General features: G+C 45.0%; 1 protein-coding gene across 7 annotated transcripts; it reads left to right on the forward strand.

Annotated features, from left to right (window-relative positions):
- TRAF3IP2 (TRAF3 interacting protein 2) lies at nucleotides 1-25,958 on the forward strand. Of its 7 annotated transcripts, none has more exons than XR_009274564.1 (10): nucleotides 1-182; nucleotides 7,286-7,370; nucleotides 7,612-8,361; nucleotides 11,381-11,570; nucleotides 13,776-13,951; nucleotides 15,362-15,450; nucleotides 17,147-17,210; nucleotides 19,457-19,573; nucleotides 20,675-20,749; nucleotides 25,420-25,564. XR_009274564.1 is itself a non-coding variant. In XM_058802309.1 (10 exons), exons 2-10 carry the CDS (start codon nucleotides 7,355-7,357, stop codon nucleotides 25,564-25,566), a joined length of 1,629 nt encoding a protein of 542 aa, XP_058658292.1. In that variant the 5' UTR covers nucleotides 1-182; nucleotides 7,286-7,354; the 3' UTR covers nucleotides 25,567-25,958. The 7 variants fall into 7 exon arrangements, 5 of the variants coding, with proteins under 5 accessions (XP_058658292.1, XP_058658293.1, XP_058658295.1 ...); XM_058802309.1 differs by having other exon boundaries at nucleotides 17,147-17,215; nucleotides 25,420-25,958; XR_009274565.1 differs by lacking the exons at nucleotides 20,675-20,749; nucleotides 25,420-25,564 and adding an exon at nucleotides 19,954-20,047.
- Nucleotides 25,959-25,977: the final 19 nt, after the last annotated feature.

Raw genomic sequence — 25,977 nt, forward strand, 5'->3', positions numbered from 1 at the left:
CAGAGCCAGTTCTGCCGCTCACCTGGGAGAGGCTGGCAGGCAGGCAGGGAGGGTGTCGTAAAAGGAGGGAAAGCCGCCCGGCCGGCTGAGGAAGGAGCCCCGGGCGCGGCGGGGAGCGCGGGAGGCGCGCAGCCCTCTCGCTCTCCCGGGGCAGCCCAGCGCGAAGCTCCCTCGCCCGCAAGGTAAGAAGTGCCGGAGGTGCCGCCTCTCTCGGCCCCCGCCTGCCCTCAGCTGCTGACCCGCGCCGGGCTCTCGCTGGGGCTTCTTTTCCCCCCTCAAATCGCTGTCTCGCTCGCTTTCTTCCCCCTCTCTCGTGTCATGAGAGCCCGACTCTCACAGATGGTTGCAACATGTTTCAGCCATTTCGCTGCAGTTTGTTTTGTTTGCTGGTTCTTGTTCTTTTATTATTTTTTTTTTAATCAGGAGGGGTTTGGGGTAAACGCTGGGGACGGACACGCCTGGTGTCGAAATGTTGTCCTGCCTATTTACGTAGTTGCCTGGCAATGACTGGCGGCCGGGCCTGATCCCGATCCCGCCCTGCCCGGCTCTGCAGGCTCAAGGTGGTGTGTTGGCCGATGGCCCTTTCCCTCTCCCTTTCCCTCTCCTTCTCCTTTTTCCTTCCCGTCCCCGTCTGTGAGGGAGAGGTGGCTGCAAGGTGTGAAGGAAACAGAATCGCACATCGTTTTTCTCTCGTCCTCTCTATACCCTTGGCACAGAAACACGTGGAAGCAAGGTGGTGGTATTTTTGTTAGGATAAAATCAGCCATATAAAACCTGCTCCCATTTCACCCAGTTTCAGGATACAGGTTTTGTAGGGTTAGCACTGGCTGGGCACCGAGATTGGCACATCTGGGCTCACTGGTCCTCAACCACCACCAGCGGCCCTGAGACCAGAAATTCCCATTTCCTGCAAGCCCTGGGTGGGTCAAGGCCTGGACTTGCCACACCAGTGCCCCACCATGACCAGATGTTGCTGTGACACCCATGGTGGGTGATTCCAGAGACAGGGATGCGAGGGGCATGGGCGGCTGGGCCAGGGTGGGCAGGTGGCTGCCTGTGGTGCTGCTGCCTGCAATGCCATCAGCCTCTGAAGCTGACCTTGCCCTTGCAGAGTGCTGGTAGTGTATGGTAGCATGCTGTATTTTTCATTTTTTTATTTTCCAATGGAGTTGAGTTTTCTTTCTGTTTTCCTAAGGCAGGAAGCAAGGCATGTGCAGTGTCTGTCAGTGCCCCCCACCGCCAGCAGTGGCTTTTGAAGTGTGGCAGAGGGTACATGTCTGAAGGATACACACATTTCTGCACGTTTCACGACTGCAAGCGAGCGAGGCTGTTCTCACGCCAGCTGAGGGAGACACGTCAGGTCCCGCAGGCTTCCCTCAGCCTCCCGCTGCCCACGCACCACGCTGCAGAGCAGCCTGGGGGTGGGAGAGACATCAGCCCTGTGAAATACCAGGGGCTCTTCGGGAACCAGAGCCTTCAGTGTAAGGCATGAAGCTGTACTGAAGAAATTGAGGCTTCTCAGAGTAATCCCCTCATCCCACCCCATTGAGTCAGCCCCAGTTTTCTTAAAGGAGTTTTGGATGTTCCAGCGCTATGGAACATCCCAGACTTGGGGTTCTTAAGTGCCTGTGAGAGTTTTTTCAGCACCAGAAATGGGTAGGAAGTAGCCTCTGGAAAACAATCACATTTTTAAGGATACTGAAGATAATTGTAGATGTTTTCATATTTCACAAAGTTTAGAAAACTGCCTATATCTGAGATGCCTGTTTGGATCTTGCTAGAGGGTGACACTAGTTTCTTACTGCATACTGCCCAGCATTCCTTCAACATATATATTGATGTCTACACTAAAAAGGCAAAAAAATATCAGCTCTGCTCTAGCCTTTGCACCATGGATTGTCCAGTGAAGCAGCATTAGTGCTGCAAAAGAGAATGTGATGTTTGCCATGCAGACATGATTTGAGGTATATTCTTCTGGCACACGTAGATTTTTCTGCCGTGGCTTCAGAAAATACATGAGAGCAACCATATAGCCAGAGGAACATTGTTTCCTTATTCTTTTTCTAATTTTTCCAGAAGTCATAAAAATAAGCATTACCTGCCCTAGAGAGCTAAAAGTCTGGGGTAGGAATGTGACATGTTGTCTTGGTCTTTGCTGTGGAGGGTACCCAAGGGAGAGGGTCAGCGTCCGTGATGACAGCAGCTGAAATTATCACAGTGAAGTGCAAAACTCTGAAGCTTGGATTTCCTTGGCAGTGCTTATTTAAGTTGTAGACCCAAACCAGTTCCCACATTTGCACTTGCTCCTCCTGTAAGGATTTCCCTCTGGGATTTTTTGAGGAAAGTTGTGTTTAGTGTTTCTGTAGAGAGAGCAGCACTTAGAGCAAGTGTTCTTGCACACATACATTCATCTCACCCCATGGCAACAGCATTCCTTGGGATCTCAGCATGTGCATTCTCACAGCAGCGTGCAGATTCTGCATCCACTTACTCCCATCCTGCAGATGGATATCAGCAGCACCAGGGAGCTCAAGGGATTCAGCCAAAGTACACAGGAATTGTTTGGAAATCAAGAAATACCTGTCTGTCCCCACCCCTTGTGATCTCAGCTTTGCCTTAATCTCTACCCATGCCATTTCAGAAATGCTGTGACTGGCAAATAAAAGCCTTGTCCTTGTGTCTTGTGCACCAGGGAAGGTGAGGTTTCTTTCTCATCCTAATGTTTTCTGTTTTAACAAGGTAGACAAATAAAACTTTGATCAAAAGAGCAAAAATATTTTCCCCCTCTCCAGAAGCAGCAGAGAGCACAACCATGCTCATGTTGCAGTCTCTCTCTCTGTTCATGACAGAAGGTTTCTAATCAAAAGCAGATAGATGGTTAGTGTGTGTGTTTTGGGACAGCGCATCCTGACAAGTCTTCCTGCTGGAAAACAGATGAAATAAATACCTGATGGATTTTGCAATCAGCTGCAAGAAAACAGCACAGATGAGCTAAGCCCAACACCCTTCCCCTTGTCCCCTTGCCTCTGTGGGAGGATTTTTAGGGGACTTTGGCCATTGCTTCAAACTTGGGTGCTCAGGCCGTGCTGCAGAAGAATTTGCTCCCCTTCATTTATGCTCTCCCTGCAGGTTTCCAGGAATGGCCATGGCCAGCAGCAGCTGGATGTAAGCAGGATTTCTGGGTGGCGTCCCCTGTCTCCCTGGCAGAAGCTCTCTGGGTGTGGGAAGCCTCCCAAGGAAGCTGGAAGGGGGGTTCTTCTCAGGAGCTTTAATCACTGAGCACCCACCCACAAAGGTTATTTGCTGAATTAATTCACATTGCAGAACTGGGTGTATAAGGAGAGGAAGGAAAAAGAGTGGTGTAAGGAGTTCCCTTGACATTTTTGGGAGCAGTCCAGGCTCTGTCCCTCTAGGAAGGGCCTCCTTACTTTATTACAGGCAGAAATACATGCAGTGGCTCCAGCTGGTTATCAGTAATCTCCTGAATAGTCAGAGGTGCAGGGGGGATATTAAATTCTTGACATTTTCTGGCAATATCATGAACTGACTTGGAACTGCAGTGTCTTTCCAAATGAGGCTGGGCACGATCTCTGCTCTGCAACAGCCTCTGTGCCAGAGAAGGGATCAGGCTACAGGTTTCTGAGGGTATTTCAGTATGCTGAAGCATTCCTTTCCTCTACTTCTTCAACATAGGAGACCAAGCAGGTAATTTTTCTGCCCTATGCCTAACTGTATTGGCAGGATAAACTAACTAGAAAAGTCAAAGGAAGCAAAATGAAACTCAGCAGCACAAGGCATCATAAAATACAGGGATAATGGGCTCTTTTGGGTCTTTTTCCAAAAGCCAAGAATCTTCAGCTGAGCAAAAACAGCACCCTGAAGTACTGCTTTTGGAGGAGGATGTTTTTTAAATAATCTGTTATATTTCCAGTAGTGTGGGGATTTCTCTTGGGAATTCCCATCCACATGCCACTGCCAGCATTGCTTAAAAGATGTTCAGCATGTCCTGGGGTTAATTTATCCCGGGGGCCATTGCTACAGACAGAGCTCTGCTGTTGTAACAGCTTCTCTCTCCAGCCAGGGCTACTGAGGGAGGAGGAGGAGGAGGATGAAGTCACTTTTCCTACTTTTTTAATGCCAAAGCCCTCATCCCCTTGGTGCCTCCTACCTTGATCCTGTGAGAGCAGGGGCTGTGCGTGGGTGTCAAAGCTCAGCTTTTGCTTACACCCCGCAGCATGGTCTAAGCAAAAACCTATCTAAAAAACCTAGAATTTTTTGCAGGTAAAAATATAAGCTATCAAATTAGTTGTGTCTTCTCTCTGACCAAATTATTTCACTCAGGTATTTGGAGTAATTTTTTGAGGTCATGTTACACAGGAAGGAAATAAGGCTGCCTTTAAAATATTAAGTTGATTAGGGAGATAAAGAGGCATTTATCCATTCAGAGTTTAATAGTAAAGACATTTTTGAAATATTCTGAAGCAAGATGTTTGAAGAGTTTAGTGGCTGATGATTTGTGATAACAATTTATTAGAATCCTAATATCCCTTCTCCAAAAGGCAGATTAAATACATTAAATAACAAACTTTAGGAAAGCAAACCTGAAGTTTTCTTGCCCATGTTGTCCCTTTCATTAGATTCATGCAGTTCATTTCATAGATAGTCTGATGTTAGCAATGGAACTAAAAAAAAAAAAAACCAAGAACTTTGGAGGTTGTAGCCTCCAAAGGAATTTAGTGACTTTTAACTCTCATCTGACACCCAATCCAAAACCTACAGAAGTCAATAGAAAGATTTCCATTTACTTCATTGAGCTCTGGATTGAGATTTCAGTTTCTCCACAGAAATCTGTTCTTCTTGGCATGGTGCTAAACTGAAGGCTATTGAATATAGAGGATCCGAATTCAAAGTGTTTTCTAGTATTTTCACCCAGGTACTTCAGAGACCATCAAAACAGCATCTTGGTGCATGAAGCATTGCAAATTTGTTTCTGAAGGGTCAAGTTTGTATATTTGGTAAGGATTATATTGAATAGAGGCATGATCAGACAATGCATGTGGCCTGCAAGGTGGAGCTGTACCCCAGTGCTCAGCTGAGTTGTGCTTTGTGAACACCAGGGTGAATTTTGCACAAGAAACCAGTTAACTGGAGATGCTCAGAGAGGGAATAAGAGATTGCAGTGTGATTTGTGCTGCTGGAGTGCAGTCATTCACTTTATGACCAAACCTACAGAGATATCCTCACGTTGAAGCATGTCTGAGCAGGCACTTCAAGGCCAGCTGATCCAAGGGTCAGATTTACAAAACTGTTGAGGTAAGCAGAAGACAGATACTTTGCAGGGCATTTGACACCTCTCCTTCCCAGGTACTTCTCTGTCAGGGGACCACTCAGCAGTTTTACAGCCTGGCTGGTGTAAATCTGACTGTGCTGTGCTGCCCTGGTGAGTCACCACCCCAGGGCAGTCATCATTTAAACTGACTGTGACCAAAGGTCCCAGGCAAAGGACACTTGGCCACCCCTGCACAGCATCAAGTTCCTGACAGCGGTGTGAGAGCTCCAGGTTTTCTCTTTCCCGTCACCTCAGTTATGCCTGTTGGAAAACCAGGACTCAGCGGGCTTGGCTGATGTTTGTGACCCGGTGTAGAGGAAAAGGGGTGCAAATCTCAGGGAGAGATGAGATGGTGGTGAGCTGACTGTCAGCCTTTCCAGCCGGGTGCTGCTTTGGCACCAGACCCAGCTCGCTCGTGCAGGGGCTGCAGCTGTCAGAGCAGCAGCAGCAGCAGCAGCGTGTGTGCTGTGCTCGTGCAGCTAATCGCTGCTCTGAGGACTTGCCTACATGGGAAAATTCACCAGTGTAATTATCCCACTGTAATTATCCCAGGATAACTCTCCCTGTGGATGTGCTTAATATAACATAGGCTATGTATGAATATATGGCAAATCTTCTGCACAGATGGGGTTTAAGTTACATAGAGGAGGAATGTTTACATTGCAGCCCAGCAGCAAAGCACAGTTTATATCCTACTTCCCGGCAAATGTTACACCCAGAATTTTCTGTGCCAGAGGTACTTTCAGGGGGAAGTATGTATCATTTGATCTGATCAGCAAAAATGAAAAGCCTCGACCTTGCCCTGTAAACATGGGGCACAACATTTGCTTTTACAGAATCACTGTGGAAGCCAGGGTAAAGGCTGGGAAGCTGCTTGGTACCTCTCTGTGATCCTGTTCAACTCTTTTTTATAGAGTGATCATGTAAATTTGTTGTTCATTTGACTTTTTTGTTCAAAACATTGTGACTGAAGTTGGGAGAAACCCTTGGATCTCTAAAAGTTCTTCAAATACATTGTGATTTTGACTTTTTATACCAGGCTTTCAGGCCAGATTCTTTCAACAAATGTTGTCATTCCCATTGCTTGAGTGCTTAGCTCCCTCTCCTCTGATAACTCTCCTACTTGGGATTTTAACCTTCTTCAGTCTGATATAAGGTGAATGGCTGGGGAAATGATGAGCACCAAGCGTGTTTTTCTATACTCCATGGTAAAGAAGAGAATTTGCTGGGAGGAAGCTGAGCTGCACCCTGTAAGAGGATGAAGGTAGCTGCACTTCCTGCTCAGCATTCACCCATCACTGCTGCTGTCATCCTAACTTGGGGTGAAGCAGAGGTGTCCATCATCTGGAGTCACTTGGCCAGATCAAATTTACTGGGATGGCAGTCCCAAAAGAAAGTGATAATTTTGTTTTAGGCCCAAGTCAGTTCTGAAGGAAAGAGGAAAAAAATCCAACCAATAACTAATCTCTCTAAATTATCTTTTAATTTTCAACAATTCAAAATAATGAGAGTCATGTGATGGTAGAGTGGAAGAAATGGTACAATAAATTAAGCAGCAGCACTTGGAAACAAGATTTCGAGTTGAAATTACTCAGCTAGGTGTGTCATAAAGTCTAGATCCGGCGCATCAGCTGTTATTAGAAGGTCAGGAGTAAAATAATTGCAAGTGGTTGTGTTGCCTGAATTATGCCTAAACCAAACCTCCAGACCTAAGTCTGATCTACTGACAGGTACCAGAATTACTTCTGAGAGACAGTTCATCTGCTTTTGTCCCCCTCCAGTGTCAGCGGGAACAGTAGGTTTCAGAAATCCCATAAAAACATTTGATTTGCGCAACACAATTTCCAAAACTTAAACTGCTGTTTCTTTTCCAGCATCTGAGATAGAGTTATTTTAGGATTCTTGCCCATGTGAAACAGTACCGTGTTCACAAGAGTCCTTTTTCTTGTTTTCCAGTTTGCTGAAAAATCCTGGCCTTGCAGTAAGGCAGCTGACTCACTTCCGGTTCAACGAAAAACTTTGGAAATGGCCTCTGTGTCAGGTTAGTCCAAATTATAACTCCCTACTAGCTTCACTCCAGCTAACCCTCTACTTTCTTGTTTTGCCAAAAGTCAGCCAGACCTTTCTTGCTGTTTTCTACCATCTTTTTAAAAAGCATTAAAGATTATAAAGAATACATATTGTTCTTCAGTATTCCAGCTCACAGTCAGTGAAGGATGACGGATGACATGATTTGACTGTGTGGCTGTCCATCTCCAGTGATACTTCTCTCAATTTTTCAGGCACTTTCGTGGGTCGAAGCATACCAGTCGAAGTAGATGAATCCCTGTCGTGGTCCCAGTTACCTGAACATGTCTTGGAAAAGGCGTTGCAGCCTTCCAGAGAGGATATGGAGGATGAGGAGGCCCAGAGCTCACATGTTGCTCGAACACCTCAGGCCCATCCCTCTAGCCTTTGCAGAGCACAAGCACATCATCATTCAGCACCGTCAGTGGAGCCAGACAGCAGCTTGTGGTCAAAATATACTGATCCTCATGGAGGTGGACACTCCTGTTCCCCTGGTGAATCAATATCAGGAGTATTTCCCTCGAAGACACATTCTATAGCTATGGACAAGCCAGGCATGCAGCCAAGATCGCAGCTTTCAGCTGACACCAGGCACAAGTCCAGTAAATCAGAGCAGATCTTGTCTGATGTTCCTGAGGACTCACTGGAGGAGAGCAGCCAAGGGAGTTCACAGTCACAGCAACCCTCAGGAAACAGACTCCTGACAGAGCTGGGGACTGTAGATACCGGGTACAACTCCCAGTCCCAAGACGTCATGGGCATCAGGCACCTGGAGCCCCCGTTACCGCTGGTGTCTGTGCTGAACCCCCAGGACCTCCCAGGACCACTGATCTCCAGAGAGTTTTTGGGACCTGAGCACCAGCAGTGCCCTGTGTGCCACCACTTGCCCCATCCCAACACGCCCTCGCAGGCCCTCGGCTGCCTCAGGCACGGCTGCCCGGCACAGCAGCCCCCGCCAGGCCCATGTGAGTAGCACCTCTTGCCCCACAGGAGGGTCTCTGTCTGTGTCTCAGCCATCGTTCACCAAGGGCGTGTTTCCAGCACAGCATGCAATTATTAAGCTCTTTAAACATCTAATTGCAGTCCATTTTACAGTTTCAGATTTTTAGGTTATGTGGCTTGACTCTCTGCTGCAAAACCTCTGAACCTCTTAAGTTAAAGAGGTCGCGGTTACTCATCGAGTGCAGGCGAATGATTTTGCTTAGAAACCAGCCTTTGTCGGTCACGCTGAGCATGCACAGCCTCTCCCTGCTGTTATTTCATATTCTAGTCATTTCCTTCCTCCTTGCATCAGTCATTCAGCAGTCTCCTATACCCACTCAATTACTGTTGTTTTCATAGATTTCCCTGCTCCCCCTTGGATCCCCAAAGTTGAGAATTTCCTGCCAGGATCAGGATGGGAGATTACCCTTGATCTCCATAAATAGTATCTCCCAGCACTATGACCAGACTCACCCATGTGTTTTATTTCTATGTGAAAAGAGCGTGACATCCATCATCCTAATTTTTTTTTCTGTTGTCAGCTGAAATGAAAGCTCATTACTTAAAATGGAGCCCTCTCAGCTGCTGGTGATTGTGTTGCTGAGCACTGATGTGACTCCCTCAATATGGGCGTTCTGGCTCTGGGAGACTACAGTGCAGTTTGCAGCCTGCTATTAATTAGTATTCCTTTTCAGTCTCTGAGATTTTTATCTGTTATGAAGTGAGCTTTGAACATTCAACAGCAATATCATTGTTTTAATATAATTTATATTACATTAGGCTCATGAGACCCTGACCTGTTTTGGACTGGCTTTGTAATAAAAAGCTGTAGGCCTGTTCTGATAAACCTTTTTTGTTTTTTAACCTTTTTTTGACTCCACAGCATTTATATTGCATCTGTTTAAGGAGTTTTGTCATTTCAGCTATGTGCTATAATTAGGTATATGAAATAGAAGGGTTTCAGAAACTCGGTTTCCAGCTCTGATTTTGCAACTCTGCAAAGGGGAAGGGGCTACAGATGGGCTTTCAACAACATCTACAGCTTAACATTTGGAAAATGTCCTCTGGTTTTCCTTTCCTACCTTCTCCTTTCAGTTCAGCTCTAAGCAGACAAAGAGCTGGTTGCACAACACCCCTCACTATTTACCTCAGTTTACCTCCTCCACAAGCAGGCATCGTGAGAAGTAGGACATTTACTGGATGAGGACATTTTGTTTGAAAGCAGAAACTCTAAAAGGCTTTCTTCAGAAAAATCACTACCATTCCAGCCATATCCAGAGGGCAAAAAGAGTAAAGTAAACTCAGATGGCTGGAGCAGATTTGGTCAGGACCAAGAAGCTGGCAACTGTACTCCCGTTTCTCACATGCCTGCTGCAGCGTAAATCACCTCCTGACAGCTCCGTGTGTCTCGGATAATTGTTGGGCAGTGGCAACCCACAACAAAGCTCTGCATCCCCCCTGGGGAATAGCAACTGTGCCTGGAGGCTCTAAGCTGGCTGGGGCACCTGCTATTTGAGATACAACAACAAAACTGCTTCTTGAAGTCAGAGAAATGTTCACAGCAATGCCGTGTGCCGGGGGCCATAATTTCAGTCTTTCAGGGATGTGGGGGTGTGTGGGCACACACGGCTGGCCAGGCTGTGCTTTGAACTGTGGCTGCATCCAATACACTGTAGCAGCAGTCAGATCTAAAGGAAACTGGTGAAACATTGGCCTTAAAGCCTCCAAACCAAACCCAGTGTCTCAAATCCCTGTCACTTTCCTTAGAGCTGGTCATGAGGGATCCAGGAGGAAACCATATTGACTTGCAGTATGGTTCTCCCAGTCCCTTTCACCCTGTCCTGTTGCAAATAGTTAAGAGGGGGGTGGGAAAATCTCCTGAAACAATCTCAACAAATACAATGTTGCTGACTCACAATCATCAGGAATCTGTGTAATTATGGGGTTGGTTGGAGGGTTTTTTTCCTTTAGTGTTGGCTCCTGGAATTGGAGTATTCCATTAAAGCTTTGTTTGCTTGCTTAAAAAAAAAAAAGATAGATGGTCCTCATGGCTGCTAGGGAAAGGAAGGCATGACCCAAAAATAGCTAAAAGGATTTTAGAAACCAGTTTTGGGGGAAAAGAGCATTTGAGTACTGCAGCTTTTAGAGACAGCTCATAACACCGTAATCATGCAGTGCTAATAAGCCCTGCCAGGCTGGACTTTGATCTGCACACAGCAGCTTGGAAGTGCACAGAGCTGCTGCCTAATGAAAACCACAAGCAGAAAGACTGAGAGGAAAAAAAATTCCTTTTCCCCAGTTGGGAAACAAACAGCTTACATTGCTTTCTCTTTCAGTTTATGCCAACAGTTCCACTGTACAATAGTTATTAATCAGTATTATGTGTGGCTAGCAACAGTAAAGGTTTTCAGAATTACTTGAGCAAAATTATCACTTTGGGCTTCCCCTTCAGCCTCTCGGATGGCAACGGGAGCAGCAGCAAGTCCTTAAAACATCACTTTGACAGAAAATTCACACAGGGTGAAGTAACAAACTAAGCAATTATTTTTCCTCTTTTCATTTACAATAATCACAGTCTGTTTAGCCTTAGTGTTGCAAACTGATTTGTTCCAGGATTTTGCATCTGCTTTCATGAGAACTTTGGGATGATTCATTTTCACAAGTCATTGCCAAAATGAAATTAAAAAAAAAAAAAAAAAAACAACAAAAAACACTGAAGCACAGTAAGAACAGGGACAAGGCAGCTCTGAATGTTTAACTGTCAGCTGTCCCAACAGCCCAGCCCCGAGCAGGGATCTGAACCCTGCCGTATGTGGATGGGAAATAGCAAGCTTCAGACTCCAAAACATTCCTTCATCTGGCTCCTTTCAGAGTGAGATACCTGCAAATGCCTCCAAACTGCTCAGTTTCCTGAGACATGCCTGGAAAGGAATAAACACAAACTGAGGCAAAAATGTGTTGGCTGAAATGATAGTTGCTGCCTTTATTTTCTCACCCTCCCAGATGGCAGAGCTCCTTACCAACATTTTGCTGAGCCATCACAACCACTTCCTCCTGTTCCTGGACCTTGCATGCGAGTTATCCGCCCGGCCCAGCAAGTCATCCCCAATTACTCAAACCTCCGTGCTCCCAAAGGCACTGGAGACCGACCACCCCAGAGGACGTGCTCCTCCCCTGGTCCTCCTCCATTCCCGTAAGTATGCCTGGCGGGGTGGGGGCTGTGGGAAGTGCAAGTTCCTCTGATCTGCTTTTGTGGGTTTTCAACCAGTAATTCTGAATCCTTGTACTGTGAGATGCTGGGTTGTTTTCTTTATTTGCTGTTGTACACCCAATGGGGGCCTGACCCTTTCCTAAAGGACTTCAAAGCCGGATACCTGATAGGTTGTCAGAGCACACCCTGAAATGCATGCCTTAAGGAAGATAAATGCTTGAAGGTTAAATGGATGAGGGGTTGAAAAATATCTCCGTTGAAACCTTAGAGCTCTCCTGCTCACGGGCAAAGGTCAGTTTGGTGGCTTGCTGGGTGTTCAGCTTTACACTGTACCAGCCTGGGACAACTCAATCACTGGCTTCCAGTGACTTCCTTCTTACATCTTCTGTGGTGCAGAGAAAAAGAGAGGAAATCTCATCAGTTGCTGATATATCTCTGCACTGCAGTTTGCAGCCTTTTCTATGATTTTTCATAGCAAAATGCCTGGCACTTTTCATCCAGGGCTTTTTGACTAATATATTTTCAGATATTAATTACCAGGCCTTCGATTCTTATAAGTATCTCATTAGCAGATGGGAAATCCTATTCATGCAGGGGTTCCTTCAGACTCAGCTATCTAAAAACAAATTGAAGCTTCAGGTTTTGAGAATATCTGAAATCAGACTGTTTTTATTCAAGTGCCACAATACTTGTAGAGGTGTTAAACTTGCAGGCATCTGTGCTTGAAAATGTCCACTTACGTGACATGGTCTTGGCAGGGAACTGTGAGAATGGGCAGGACAAAAGAGGGCAGTCAGTTGAAATATCATTCTGCTCTGGCCTTTGAAAAATTTAGGACTGTAACAGAAAAGTGACAGCATGATCAGGGAGTGCCTGCAGCAGAGAGAATTGCACTGAAGGGTTTGTATGAAAATGTAAAAATATTGGGAAATGGTGGGTATTCTTTGCAGTAGTAAAGTTTAATACCAAACTTCTGATTTTTGGCACATATGTTAAATAAGGTGGAGTTTTGGGAAGATCTGTAACTTAGCCACCAGGTAGTGTTTTTTGTGGCCGTTGATGAGGCATGTGTTGCTTTTGTTAGTACTTTCTTTTGCTGAAAGAGATCCAGAATAGTCAGGATCTGTCCTGTGGCTGTGTGGCTGCTGCTTGCAGGCTGACTCCAGAAACAGCAGTTCTATGCTGGTAATGTTTGCCTATAGAGTATTTTGTAACAGAAAACATCTGCACCGAAATGAATAAACCAAATCTTAATGTGACAACAGAAAACATGCTGCGACCAGCCTGTCATCATTCATTTAAGGAAGGCTAAGGAAAAAAAGAGAGTGGTCTTGATTGACTAAGCATCATGGCTCTGTGGGGAAAAGCTCTCAGAGAAACCTAGAACTCATCCAGCAGATTCAACCCAGCAGATTGCAAGCACACCTCGCATAAAAATATCTATAGATTCACCTTCCCGTTGACTTAAAATCCGAAGCCAAAGTGTAGGACAAGAACTGCTAAGCTTCCTAAAATCCTCCCTCTCTGTCTGTTTGCTACAATGGAGAAGACATTAGGCAAGGTTATTGCAGGTCTGGATTGCCAGTCACTGACATGAGAAACTCTTGCTTGGGTCTGCCATTGCTGGACAAGAAATTAACTTTGTTCCCTTTGGCAAAACACTGGGTTTGTCCAAGGCTGGAGGCCCTCCAGAGGTGGAGCTGGAGTGCCCTTGTAGACCCATTTTCCCAGTCTCCAGCTTTCTCTGAGCCTCTTGCACTGCACAGGACACCATGAGAGCATCTGAGGTGCCATGAAAGGTTCTTTAGATAATGGGAAGACATTACCCAAGGGCCACCCCGCTTCCATATGTGCATAACAACTTCCATGACATGCCATTATTTCTCACTCAGAAACAGCCTTTGCTTCTGCTAATTGCAAACTGAACAGCTTTCAGCTATGATGTGCCTTACTTCCTGTGATTAATGTTTCCCCGATAAACTGCTTCTTGTGATGGCCTGTCACCAAGGTATCCATTCCAAAGACACTGTAATAACTAAGCAGATGTGCTGAGCCAAGCATTTCTGCAAGAACTTTTCATAGCTAATATGCAGATAAAGTTCTCAGTGTGTTATTAACAGGAGAAGAAATTCTGAATTTTGCCTAAAAATAAGTATTTTCCAAATCCTCCATTGCTTTTCTTTGTAGAAACCAGGTATACAACCAGCCACCCAATGGTCAGCTGCCCCCCAAGGCCTGTGGACCAGATGAAGCATGTGGTTGTCCTTCTGACAATTTTCCATCTCCAGCTGCTGTCCCAAGACCTCTCAGTAACCCTGCAGCCAGGGGAACTCTGAGAACCAGCAATCTGCCGGAGGAGTTGCGTAAGTGGTTAGCAAATTTGTTCTGTGCAAGATTTTACAACATGGTCCAACAGCTTTAGGTGGGAGAGCTCCAGAGTGGTGAAGGGGGGGAGGAGAAGGCAGGGGAAATGACACTAAGACAACAGGAAAAGAAAATACCGAGTGTCACCACATCTCTTGGGTGTGAGTGTCTGTGTTTGGTGGGATGGAATTACCCCATTGAATCCTGAAAACAGAGTGGTCATTAATTGTTTGTTATTTTGTTTACAAAAAGTAAATTCAGATTGTTTTCATGACTCCTTGCTAAACAGGATGTCCCTTTGAGGCAGGAGGGGCTGGAGCTTACAGTAAAAGACTAAAAACAAACAAAGCCTGAGGTATAAAGTGTTTCTGCCTGTCCCAAACCAGACAAATATGTTGAACCCTGACCTCAGTTTCTCCCTGAACTGGTGAGTTTGGAGAGGACTCTGGGACATGCTGAGGGCAGCACAGGCTCTGACTGACATGCTTCTATTGCCACCAGCACCACAGATGCATTCACCTTCCAACTCCTAGGGGAAAGTTAGGTTTCAGAAAAATAGCTTATTACTGAACGCCAGTCTGACTAGTACGTGAGATGTACCATTGCTAAGAACCCTCCACAGCTCTCCTGAGGTTTTGATTTTTCCTTTATTCTTCATTCTGCATATCACCTTTCAAATCCAGAGAGTCACACCTCTCTGGCCTGCAGGGGAGTGAGTGATGATACCAGATGCCACTCTTGGATAAACCCTACTTTATCAGTTAGTGTGTCCTAGATGGAGGAATTACTGGGTAAAACAGGGTCATCTGTGGTAGATGCACAGCTGGATTAGATCAGCCAGCTGCTTTACCTTGATGCAAAGCCATGAAAACCCCTCCCACAAGGGCAAGGGCATTGCTGTCACCAGCCATGCACCCTGCCTGCACAGGGTGTTAGTGCTGCTCCAAGGACAGGCAGTGTGACATGCATAAGGGCCCCTCCAGCTCTGTCATATCAGTGGGTCTGGGGAAAGCTGTGCTGGCTGCAGCCAGTGCAGGCAACTCCAGCTGTGGGTGAGAGCCCAGGCTCAGGTATGACCAAGCACGGGAGAAAGCAGCTCTGGCCACAGGGCAGGGGGAGCAGCAGAGGGATATATCCTCTACAGCTTGCCAGTAAGGCAGGAGGAGCTCAAATCTAGAGCAGGGCTTTGTGACAGGGGGTTGGTTTCAACACTGAGCCACTGCACTATCCCACATCCATTTTGTAAACAATCCAAAGAGACCTAAGTGGGCAGAACCTGCAGCGTGGTGAAGGAGGGCTGTGACAGTCTCACCCTCTGTATGGTGTATTTAAAGGAGGGCTGTGACAGTCTCACCCCCTGAATGGTGTATTTAAATGTGTTATGTATTCATACAGACTCTCTCTCCCAGGCAAGGTCTTTATAACCTACTCGGTGGATACGGCAGTGGAGGTTATGAAATTTGTGAACTTCCTGTCTGTAAATGGATTTCAAACTGCTGTAAGTATTCCTTCCAGAAAAAAAATGGCTTTCAACCAGGGAAGAGGTTTTTTTAAAAAAAGCAGAAGCAATACACTGTCCATTTAAATGTTTTTCTGGTTATCATCACATTTTGTAGGCTAAAGAAGATACAGATAGGATGAACTAGCCTCGGTTTTGCAAGCTGTAACTTAAATGATCTGCCTCTTTGTTTGTTCTTCTTTTAACTGAATTTTGTTATATGCTTTGAAATATGCTTTTATAATGATCCTGGAAAATTTCACTTAATGACACCAGATGGGCAATTAATATGAGGTTTTGTGAGCTATTCCATTAATATTGTCTCATATGTGATCTGTAATATCAGGATTACAAAAGGTCAATTTTATGTTCTTCCCATCCTACCTTTTATTTTCTCCAATGCTGTTATATCATTGATTCTTCTATATAGATGTGAGTAACTTTCTGCTAAAAAAGAACTAAAAGTAGATTCTAAAATTCACACAACTTAATGAAACAGCCTATCTCTTGTGTTTTTTTTGCTTTGTTATACTTTTAAAAGGGATTCTGAAAATCATTGGCCTGAAAAGGTCTGTGTCATACTCTCTAATCCCATAAGCCATTCTGATTTTTACTGAATTTCTCATCAGTTTGCTTCATCTTAGAGGCCCACAGAGGCTCTAGGATTCAGTGTTCATCAAAATCTTGATTCATATTTTCTTATTTCAAGAGCATATGCTACCTGACCCCTCAACCTTCAGTCTTTGGCTCCAATTCAGGAAAGCATTTAAGCAAGTGGCTATCATTAAACTGAATGAGACTCAGTGGGGAGCTTTGCACATGCTTATTTATTTTCATGAATCAAAGATTTTTTTTACAGAGACTGCAATTATACTTCTCTCCAGCAGTTCTGTACTATGATCAATTCATAAGGAAGCTTCTGGGCACCATAGCTTTACAGAGTAGAAGGCTCATTAATAGCACCTTTGCTGGACAGGCAACACTTGGAGCCTGTTGCAGAGTAACAAATACAGCAAAATGGCCCCAAAGCAGGGAAACAAGTGGGCTCTCTGCATTCAGAAAGGGAAAAAGAAAGACTTGAGACATGAGAGCAGATCATGACTCTTATCTCAAAAACTTGGAGAAGTTAATAATTACTCCATTGGTCACAGTCACTGATTGCTGGTTCCTGGGTTTACTGGCTGTGCAGAGAAGCCAGCAGGGTTGGTCATATTCAGTCCTGTGAAGTCTGTCACTGAAGTCTGGGTAACTGCACCCGGTTATCAGTGACCTGGCTGACTTCCCACCACACACCCTGAATATTTAGTTCAATATGAAGCTAAAGCTTCCCACTCAGTAGACCCTTGCAGTCAGAAAATAGCAGGCATTTTCAGCTATACAGATGGAGAAGGTGGGCAGCACCTTGTTCTGTCCAGTAAAAAATGCCTGGGAGCTGGGCACTGGCAGGGCAGCCAGCCAAAGGGCCAGCTGAGTGAGAGCCCAAGGATGTGCCTGCAGCAGCCCCTCTCTGCCTGCTGCCTGTCCAGCTTGATTCAGACTGCATGAAAAGGGGAGATGTGCATGTTCACATTTTTTTTTCCTAAGGAAATTGGAAGTGCTTGTCATAAACAAATAAAGGAGTAGGTGCTCTATCAGTGCTCTAAAATGGGGAGGAAAGGTGAAGGGATGCTCACTACAGACTTTCATTCTCTTGCAGATTGATATCTTTGAGGACACGGTACGAGGTATTGACATCATTAAGTGGATGGAGCGCTACCTAGGTGATGTATGTAAGGGCAATTTAACCTTGTTTATAGCAGAGGTGACCTGAGGAAAATGGTTGAATTATTCTAATACACAGCAAGGACAGAATGAAAATACAAGACCCTACTGTTGTCTTCCCTGCCCCTGTAGAAATGGCAGAGGTGTCACAGAGAGAGGCAAATCTCTCTCACATCTGTATCTGATGGTCCCAGAGCTCTTTCTTTAAGAAATGAAGGGCTAATCATGGCATTCTTGCAGAATTCTATTGCTGCCTGTTACATCCAGCCTGAAGCTGCCATTGGAAAAGTTATTCCTCCATCCCCTTCTTAAATAGTGGGGTTTAGCTGTGCTTGGTTACAATGATACCTGTATTTCATCCCAGGCTGCATAGTCATGGCTAATGTTCATCCCTCTTACCTGTATCTAAAACGCTGAAGGCTTCTTCTGGATAAACCATCCTACATGTAAACTGGAAATTGGTATTCTCTTGGTTGATGTATAGATTTGCTCTCATCACTTTGTATCTATCTAAGCAGTAAACCAGAGATTTATCTTGCTGCCAGTGCTGTTCCCTGCAGCAGCAACAACTTCCTCTGAAGGTCCCCTGAGCAGTGAGTGCACATCTCCTTTAGGATCAAGCCAGGTGGTTGGACTATACCAGCACAGCTGGGTGCAAACTGGCAATTCTGTCACTGGACAGGAGCCATCATGGGCTGCCTTGCTGAGTGTCCGCTGGGTCTCTGACTCACTCTGGCCAGATCTCCATGGTTCAGGAACAGGATGACAGAAGTGCTGGACTCTCCTCCACCTGAGCAAGGAAACACAGCCATCTGAGGCAGCCCTACACAGGTTTCCTGCAGGTGTCCATGCAGGCAGGATACAACTGCATGCAGAGCCAGCCTGGGACCTCTGCCATGGAAATGCAGTCATGCCTACTGGGGCTTGCATCAGGACAAATTAGGCTGGGGCTCACTGTGTGTAATGTAGGTAATGAAACCAGAAGACAGGGTGACTTTGCTTTTGCCAAAAACATCATTAGCACTTAAAATACAAGCTGGCAGATCTCCTCTGGGACTTGTGCACAGTCAGTAAGAGAAACCAGTATGTGCAGAGAACAATCTCCTGCCTCCACCTGAGGACCCCAGAAAATTTGGTTTCTCTCACTGACCGTAGAGGCAGTTTCTAACTTCAAAACCCTTACATGTGTGTGGAGGAAGGGACTGCTTGGACACAAGCAGAGGAAAGTGTGCAACTGGGCATGTCTCTTGCAAACCCTCAACATCTGTAAGTGCTTACACACATGTCAAGCACAAGCAAAAGTAATTCAGGAGTATGTTGAACCAGTGAAAGGGATAATGGCTCCTTACCATATTTGACCCTATGGTGGGGCAGATTCTCTTGATACAGCACAGAAGGAAAGAGTTAATTACATGCCTGGCAGACTGTAAGATTCGGAAGCCTTACACAGGCTTCATGTGCTGGGGATGAAAGGCAGGCCCCAGGTAAACACAAGTAGGAAGCTTTCATCTGCTGCATTTCAACTGGCCTGCCATTAAGGAGGAGAGATGTTTCCCAGATATAAAGGATGGCCCCTCTCTGGAAATCTGAGCTCAGTGTGGGGCTGGGATTAAACAGGTCAGAGGCAGGATCTGGGCTGTCCTAGCAAGGCGGAGGAGCATTGCCTTCAGCCCATCATGACAGAGCTGCCAGGTACCCCTAAACCTGCCCAGCCCATCCACAACAGCCCCCCTCTCTACACAGCCACCTCTCTGCACACTTTGCCACTAAGATCAGCAAGAAAAGACATCATTTCTGCCACTGAGAGTCCTAGAAGTAGCTTCCACAGACCGCTGTCTTTAGCAGCTTTTTGTATAAAATGCTGTAGATGACTAAAGAGGTGCACTTCTACATAAGCTGTTGGAAAACATTTGGGTCTGAATTTAAAGACAAAAGTTTTCTGTGTATGCACATAGACACTCTACACTGATAAAAAAGTAGCTTTTTATGACAGGGATTCCAAGTGTCAACTGGTAGCTGCTAATACATCTCTTGACATTTAGATTTTCTATATTGAGCTGTTGAGAAATAACGAGGAGAACGAGTGTGTGAGTTCTCCTGTATTTCCTGCCAGAATGAATGAGATCCTCTTGTGTTTGCCAGGAACACAAAGATCACTTAAAACACAAACTGGCAGATTTCCGATCTGCCTCTACCAAACACGCCACGTTTCTCAATTTCATGAAAGTGCTTTTTTCCCTAACAGAAGACCGTGATGATAATCATAGCAATCAGTCCAAAATACAAACAGGATGTGGAAGGGGCTGAATCCCAGCTGGACAGGGATGAACACGGCTTACATACTAAATACATCCACAGGATGGTAAGCAAGGACATGCTTTTGCTATTTTACAAAGACTGTCTCTTCTTCTCAAAAGACAAATCTGTCTCCAAATGGCAGGTTCTTTGCTTTGTTTTCCCTGATCCCCATAGTTAAACACCCCTCTTTGGAATTCATTAATCCTTCCTCTCATCAGCTCCGTATGCCATTAACATCTGCTAAGAGGTTCAAAGAAGAAAAATCCTATTAAACATGCTCATCTTATTTCTTCATATTCTTTATTGTTCGCTGTTTTTCCCCTCCTTCACCTTCTTGAGCCCTTGTACAGCCTTGAGCACAATCTTATCTAACAGTGTCTGACCTTCCTCCTCTAAACCAGCCCCTGTTGCTTCAGCCATCCTGGAGCTGAGATCTTTTCTTAGGCAGCAATAGAGCTGACTGAAGGATGGAATTGCAAAGCAAAGGCCAGAGATGCAATGTGGGGCTCTTGGGGAGTGCAGAGAGGTGCCAGAGGACCAGACACCCATCTCCACAGCCTGTGACAGGATGTACATTTAGCCCAGAAGAGCCCATAGAGCCATGAAGCTGATCCTTTCTGCCTTGGTTTGCAGTTAGCTGCCTTTCTCAGCCTGTAACCCATCTGATCCCCCAGCTGGAATCTGCAGTCAGGTTTCTCAGAAGCTGAGCTCTCAGCAGTACCTTGCTGTCCATACCAGCCCTGGGATGCCTGTGTCCAGGGCCATGGGGAACAGGCTGGGCCCTGGCTCAGACGCAGACCTGGCCTCTGGCTGAAATCTTTCACCCATCTGTAGGCCAAACAGGGATGTTAGTCAAGTCAGGCTGCACCAGTTCGAGATGGATTTCATGGGATTGCACCTGCAGCTAAACCCACAATTATTTCACACCATGAAACTGAATTTTCAAGAAATGTTGACAGATCTTTCCTGTATCCTTTCTGTAGCAATGAAGAATTAGATTAAGTGGCCAAACCAAACAACACCGAGTCCACCAGCAATAGATCAACTCATTTAACAGAAGAGCAGTTTAAGTAAGCAAGGAATGTTTTTATACATAGGGTTCAGATGCATGCAGAGAAAAACTGTCGTGTTATTACAATAAAACTGGCTTTTTGTTCTGTTCTAGATGCAGATTGAATTTATACAGCAAGGAAGTATGAACTTCAGATTCATCCCTGTGCTTTTCCCAAATGCCAAAAAGGTAACATGCATGCATGCTTATATACTTTCCACATGATTAAGTGCATATTATTTTGATCACAGTGCAGCAGATGGAATCTTAAAACCAAAACACAATTTCTTGGTTCTTAACAGCCTGCAAGTAATATTCAAAGCTTACAGGTTTATGTATTCCAGAGTTCATAGGTTTGTGTACATGCAAATAAAAAACATTTCATCCACAACATAAATCAGCGTATAAATGTATTTCTGATTATGAATGTACAGCTAAAACTCCAATTGCCTTGTGCACTGAAAGAATTTAAATGGAGAGGGGCAATCTATCCAGGAAGCACGCTTTTTATATTAACCCTTTTATAATTTATCCAAATGCAATGCTGATGAGTGAGATGGGCAGGATTTATGACTGATGTGAAGAGAAGGTCTGGAAGAGGGCGTGTTGAGAAAATAAAAATAAAGAGTATAATAAATACTGAAGTACTAGGCTATTTCTTGAACTGTGACGGGCCCATCAAAGGCAAACTAAGATTTTTTAGGACTTGCAATTTCATCTGCCCTCCTTACTTGTTTGGAAGATTCATTTGAGAATAAGAAATAAGTAATGCAACAGATTCCTATCTCTTCTACCTCACTCAGAAAATCTCTTGGATTTTTACAAAGACAAAAATATTAAAAGACTTCAGTTATAGTTTTCCCAATCTCCTGCATTGTATCCATGTTTACTTTGCATAACTAAATGCTTTGTGCACTGTTGGTTAGCTATCATGTTGCCCCTAGGTACAGCTGCATTTAAAAAAAAGTATAGTAAAATACATTATATTTCTTTGGGTGCCCAAATTTTCTATCATCAAAATTTAAACAATGTTATCAATGGTTTAAATTTTATCAAAGCTGTGCAGTCCCACCACACTTGTGGATTTTAGTGTAATGAAGTTCTTTATTTAAGCAGAAATTTAAGGTCAGAAATTTGAAAATATGTCCCTGGGTTTGTAAATTATGTGAGGTCCTGTGGGTTGAACAGTACCTCTGGTATTTCATGTCATTCAGATCCCTTCCTGAAGGATCTCAGTCTGCTGCTTACCTTAAGTAAGTACCTGGAAGACAGCAATGGTGGGAACTGGGCAGGCCAAAGGCAGAGAAGCACTCAGCATTTTTTCAGCCAGGGTTTGATGGGGGAAAAGGGCTCCTGACCCTGGGGCTACTTGAGTGCCCACCATGTGAACAGACCACACAGTCTAGAGCCACATGGCACTTTAAGGGTTGCAGAGGAAAGTGTTCCAGGAGGCACTATAGCCGTCTTGGGGCTCTGAGACAGAACAGTAAGTTATGTTAATTTGGGCTCAACTTTATTTCTTAGAAGACTCTTTAGTGTATAGCAGCAGTTCTCTCAGACAGTGGTCTGTGAGGAATTTCCAGGGTTGGTTTATCCAGCTGCCTCTATCAAGGCATCAGGCTCCTGGAATCCTTCCTGTCCCTCCTCTGTAGTCCACATAACCCTTCAGTTTTTCAAGAAGTGCCTTTCTCATTAAATTATGCAGATCAGCATTTTCTACTGCTGTTAAGCTTTAGTCTCTTTCTCAGCATAATCCTTTGGTACATCACCTACCTTCATCTAGCTGCTTAATGATAATGTAACTGGGGACATCATGGGTGGAAGGAGAGCACCAGAGCCTGAACAAGTTGCAGTAATGAAGTCTGGAGGCAGTCAGAGGAAGTGAGGTACCTAAAAACCTGCCAAGTACATGGACAATTGGATGATGTTGGCAGGCAAATTACTTCAATTTTGTCTTTTTTGTACTGTCCTTTATACGTTCAAGTGTTAGCATAGCTGGCAGTGGAAAAAAGCAGAAAATTAGGATTTGGAGGTTTCATCTGGGGATGGGGCTATTAGATGAGTTAATCTCATACACAGCACATCATAAAGCACTGCTGGTATGTGAAAATTAGTCGACCTCCAACAGGAAGCGATCTGTGTGATCCAAGGAGCGTTCATTAGGAAACTGAATAATGAGGCGAGGAATGCGCAACAGACGGTTAAGGTGGAACTGGCATTTCCAGCTTCCAGTCCTACACTGCTAAAGGAAACATGGGTCTTGCTGGTTCAAGGTTTGCATCACAACAAACCACAGAAATGTGTCCTCCTCATCTGGAGGAATCTTAATGCTTTGGTCATCACCTGATGGCAGGAGATGTCAAACCATGCTCTGCTGTCACAGCCTGAACCCTCCTGTCCTCTACACCAATGCACTCTGCCCTATTCCTACCAGTTTGAACTGGGGAGTTATCAAATACTCTCCCTATGGCATAGAGAGAATTTCCTCTCAGCTCACAGATACACAGCCAGATTTTAAAAATGTAAAGGACAGAAACAATTTTCCCATTACTCCCACCTGCAGTGACAGATGCTGTTGTGTGGCAAGGAACAGCCCCTTTCTCACTCTGGGTAAAAACAGCAGCTAGAGCTACCCTTTACCCCTACACACCCTCCCTCAAGTTAAAACTATTGCCAGAGCTGATTCATGTCCAGGTGCTTTTTGCACTGACTTCATTATGGAGGGGATTAAACAAAACTGCACGAGCAGTTTTGGCAGCAAGGCACAGAGCTTGTCTCTGGATGAATAGCACCTCTCTCGTGATATCTCCCCACATGCTGATTTCTTACCTACTACACATTTCTCACACTAATTTCCATCTTAACTGAGTTACCCACGTGGACCTCTATCAAATGCATTTCTGCAGTCCAGACTGACTATATCTCCTGTATTTCCTTTGTAAAAAAATGTAGTTTCTTATCAAAGGTAGAGAAAGGGCTCATTTGGTAAAACCCCTGCCATATTTAATTGCATTTCCTTCTATAGCTCTTAACAAGATTTAGTAAAGAAACAAATTCCATGTAACAATGGTATGTATGTGCATGTAAACATAGTTATCTTTCTTTCTCCCAGTCACATTTGTCTCTTGGCCAATTCCAAAGAGCTTTGTCAAAGGAGTAAAATTCACAAAGATTAAAATCCCTTCCAATGCCAAAATAAAAAGACTAGCAGGTGGAGGCAAGAAGCCTTATTTTTGCTCCTACCAAAGGGAATGCTGTGGGATCTTACCCCTGTGCAGTGAGAAGTCCATCTGGAAGAACAACCTTCACTTAGGAGACCACTGACCAGAGCCTATCCTTTCTCAGCCACTGGAGAAAGAGGAAGGTCGGGTTTGATAGATACCTCTGCCAGTCACAAAGCTGCTTGTTCAGCAGCCTAGGTGAGTTCACACTAATGGATCTGTAGGTGCCTGTGTGACTCACCTCCTTCTTCCTATGCATAAATCCTGTAGCTCTAACAGAGTGGCTGCATCAAATACCACAAACTGCTCCCTGAGCAAGGAAAGTGATGCAGCCTTGTTCCTACAGCTGTACAGGCCAAGGAAAAGACAGCCAATTTGAGAAGCAGGATCATGGCAATGAAAGGTTTGGACTGCAGCTAGGCTGTGTGCTGGCAGCAGGACGTGTGCAGCCCATGCCAGGGCATCCCCTGGCGAGGTGCCAGAGATGTGCATGCCAGCAGCTTTTTGCTCTGCCCTCATGGAGCTAGCTCCACTAGCTTGACAGGAACTGTGCTGCTCCTAACAGGGGCTATCTTGGGAAAACACTGCTAAATAAGAGGTCCAGGGACCAAGTGCTGGATGTCCTGGCTCCTCACGTTGCTTACCTGCTGTCTCATTTTGGCTAGGTTCTGGTGCTTCCAATTCCAAAATAAATCTCTGTCTTATGGTGACCATGAACTGGTTTTGGTCAAGGATCTGTTCCTTTGTTAATTACTGGTATTATAATAGCCCTTCACCCCAACATCCAGACTGTCCATATGGAAACCTCCCAAGGCTGTGGGAACATGGGAACATGAGGTCTGAGCAGGCTCATCTCCGTTAGCTGGCTGTCACTCTCCAGTGCCATGGTGGACCCAGCTTCATTATGTTAATGGGAATTAGCCAACCCCTGTGAAGAACTGCACCTTTTCCAGGGTGCAGGGATTGGTGGAAGTTTGACCCCGCTAATCTGGAGATGCATTAGTCTCTCCTCAAGCTCAGCATCAGCCTCAGCCTTCTGCTCAGTTGGTCAGAGCACACCGTGCTTGGTGAAGAAAGGTGCAAGGGGAGGGGGAGAGGGCTGCCAGCATGTGGAATGTTCCTGTGGTGTCCCAGGCTTTCCCTACTGGTCCTCATCCCAATATTGAACATGCTGTATGGATTCTTTAGCAGCTACTAAGGTGGCAGCCTTTCCTTGCTAGGAGCACTGAAATCTCTCCTCTCCCTCTCCCTCTCCTCTCCTCTCCTCTCCTCTCCTCTCCTCTCCTCTCCTCTCCTCTCCTCTCCTCTCCTCTCCTCTCCTCTCCTCTCCTCTGTTTATTTTCACAAGCTTTTTGATGCTTGTCATTGACATCAGACTTCCTTTGAAACATGGTGAAATTAGCCAACGTGATGGCAGAAGAGAGACAGGCAAGCTGTGGGATCACACAAAGTTCATTTATTTAGGAACCCAAATACAATTCTGAAGCCAAATTAACATTTCTTGTTGTTACAGGAAGTGCCTAGAACAGACAGAATTAAATCTTCCCTGGCAGGGTGTGACGGAATCTGAAAGATTCTGGTAGAGATTCAGAAGGGTTTATGGGATTTAGCTTTTATTTTCCTTGTGTTTTCTTTCAGGAGCATGTGCCTACCTGGCTGCAGAACACTCACATTTACAGCTGGCCAAAGAACAAGAAGAACATCCTGTTGCGGCTGCTGCGGGAGGAGGAATACGTTGCCCCTCCAATAGGACCTTTACCAACACTCCAGGTTGTGCCGCTATGAACATTATAACTTCAAGCACACCACGAGTGGTTGTTAAAGGCTTGTTCCTGGCAGGGAGCCAACACTCTTCCAGATGGCTCTTTTTGATGACAGAAGACACTCTTTCTGCTAAAGGAGTTGGTTGTCTTGGGTTACTCAGGCTCAGCTTGTTCTCTACCATGTTAAACATCTATTTCCAAAACTGATGGGGCAGAACTCTCTTCTCTAGATTTTTTTAATAAGCTACAAATGGAAAGAATGCCCACTTTTATTTTAACATCTGGTTTCAACATATTCCTTTTATTAGTCATTATAGCAAACAAATACCAGAAATAATGTTGCAATAAGTGTAAAATAAAAATTACATCCTCCTTTTTGCTCAGGGTTTCTTTAAAGATATTCCTGCTCTGTATAGCAATATTGAACCATCAA

This window comes from Ammospiza caudacuta, chromosome 3 (assembly GCF_027887145.1).
Source record: "Ammospiza caudacuta isolate bAmmCau1 chromosome 3, bAmmCau1.pri, whole genome shotgun sequence".
NCBI lineage: Eukaryota > Metazoa > Chordata > Aves > Passeriformes > Passerellidae > Ammospiza > Ammospiza caudacuta.

Coding starts and splice junctions, on each gene's coding strand:
- TRAF3IP2 (XM_058802309.1), top strand. Junction 8,362..11,380: donor GCAGCCCCCGCCAGGCCCAT/GTGAGTAGCACC, acceptor TCACCCTCCCAG/ATGGCAGAGCTCCTTACCAA. Junction 15,451..17,146: donor TAAATGGATTTCAAACTGCT/GTAAGTATTCCT, acceptor ATTCTCTTGCAG/ATTGATATCTTTGAGGACAC.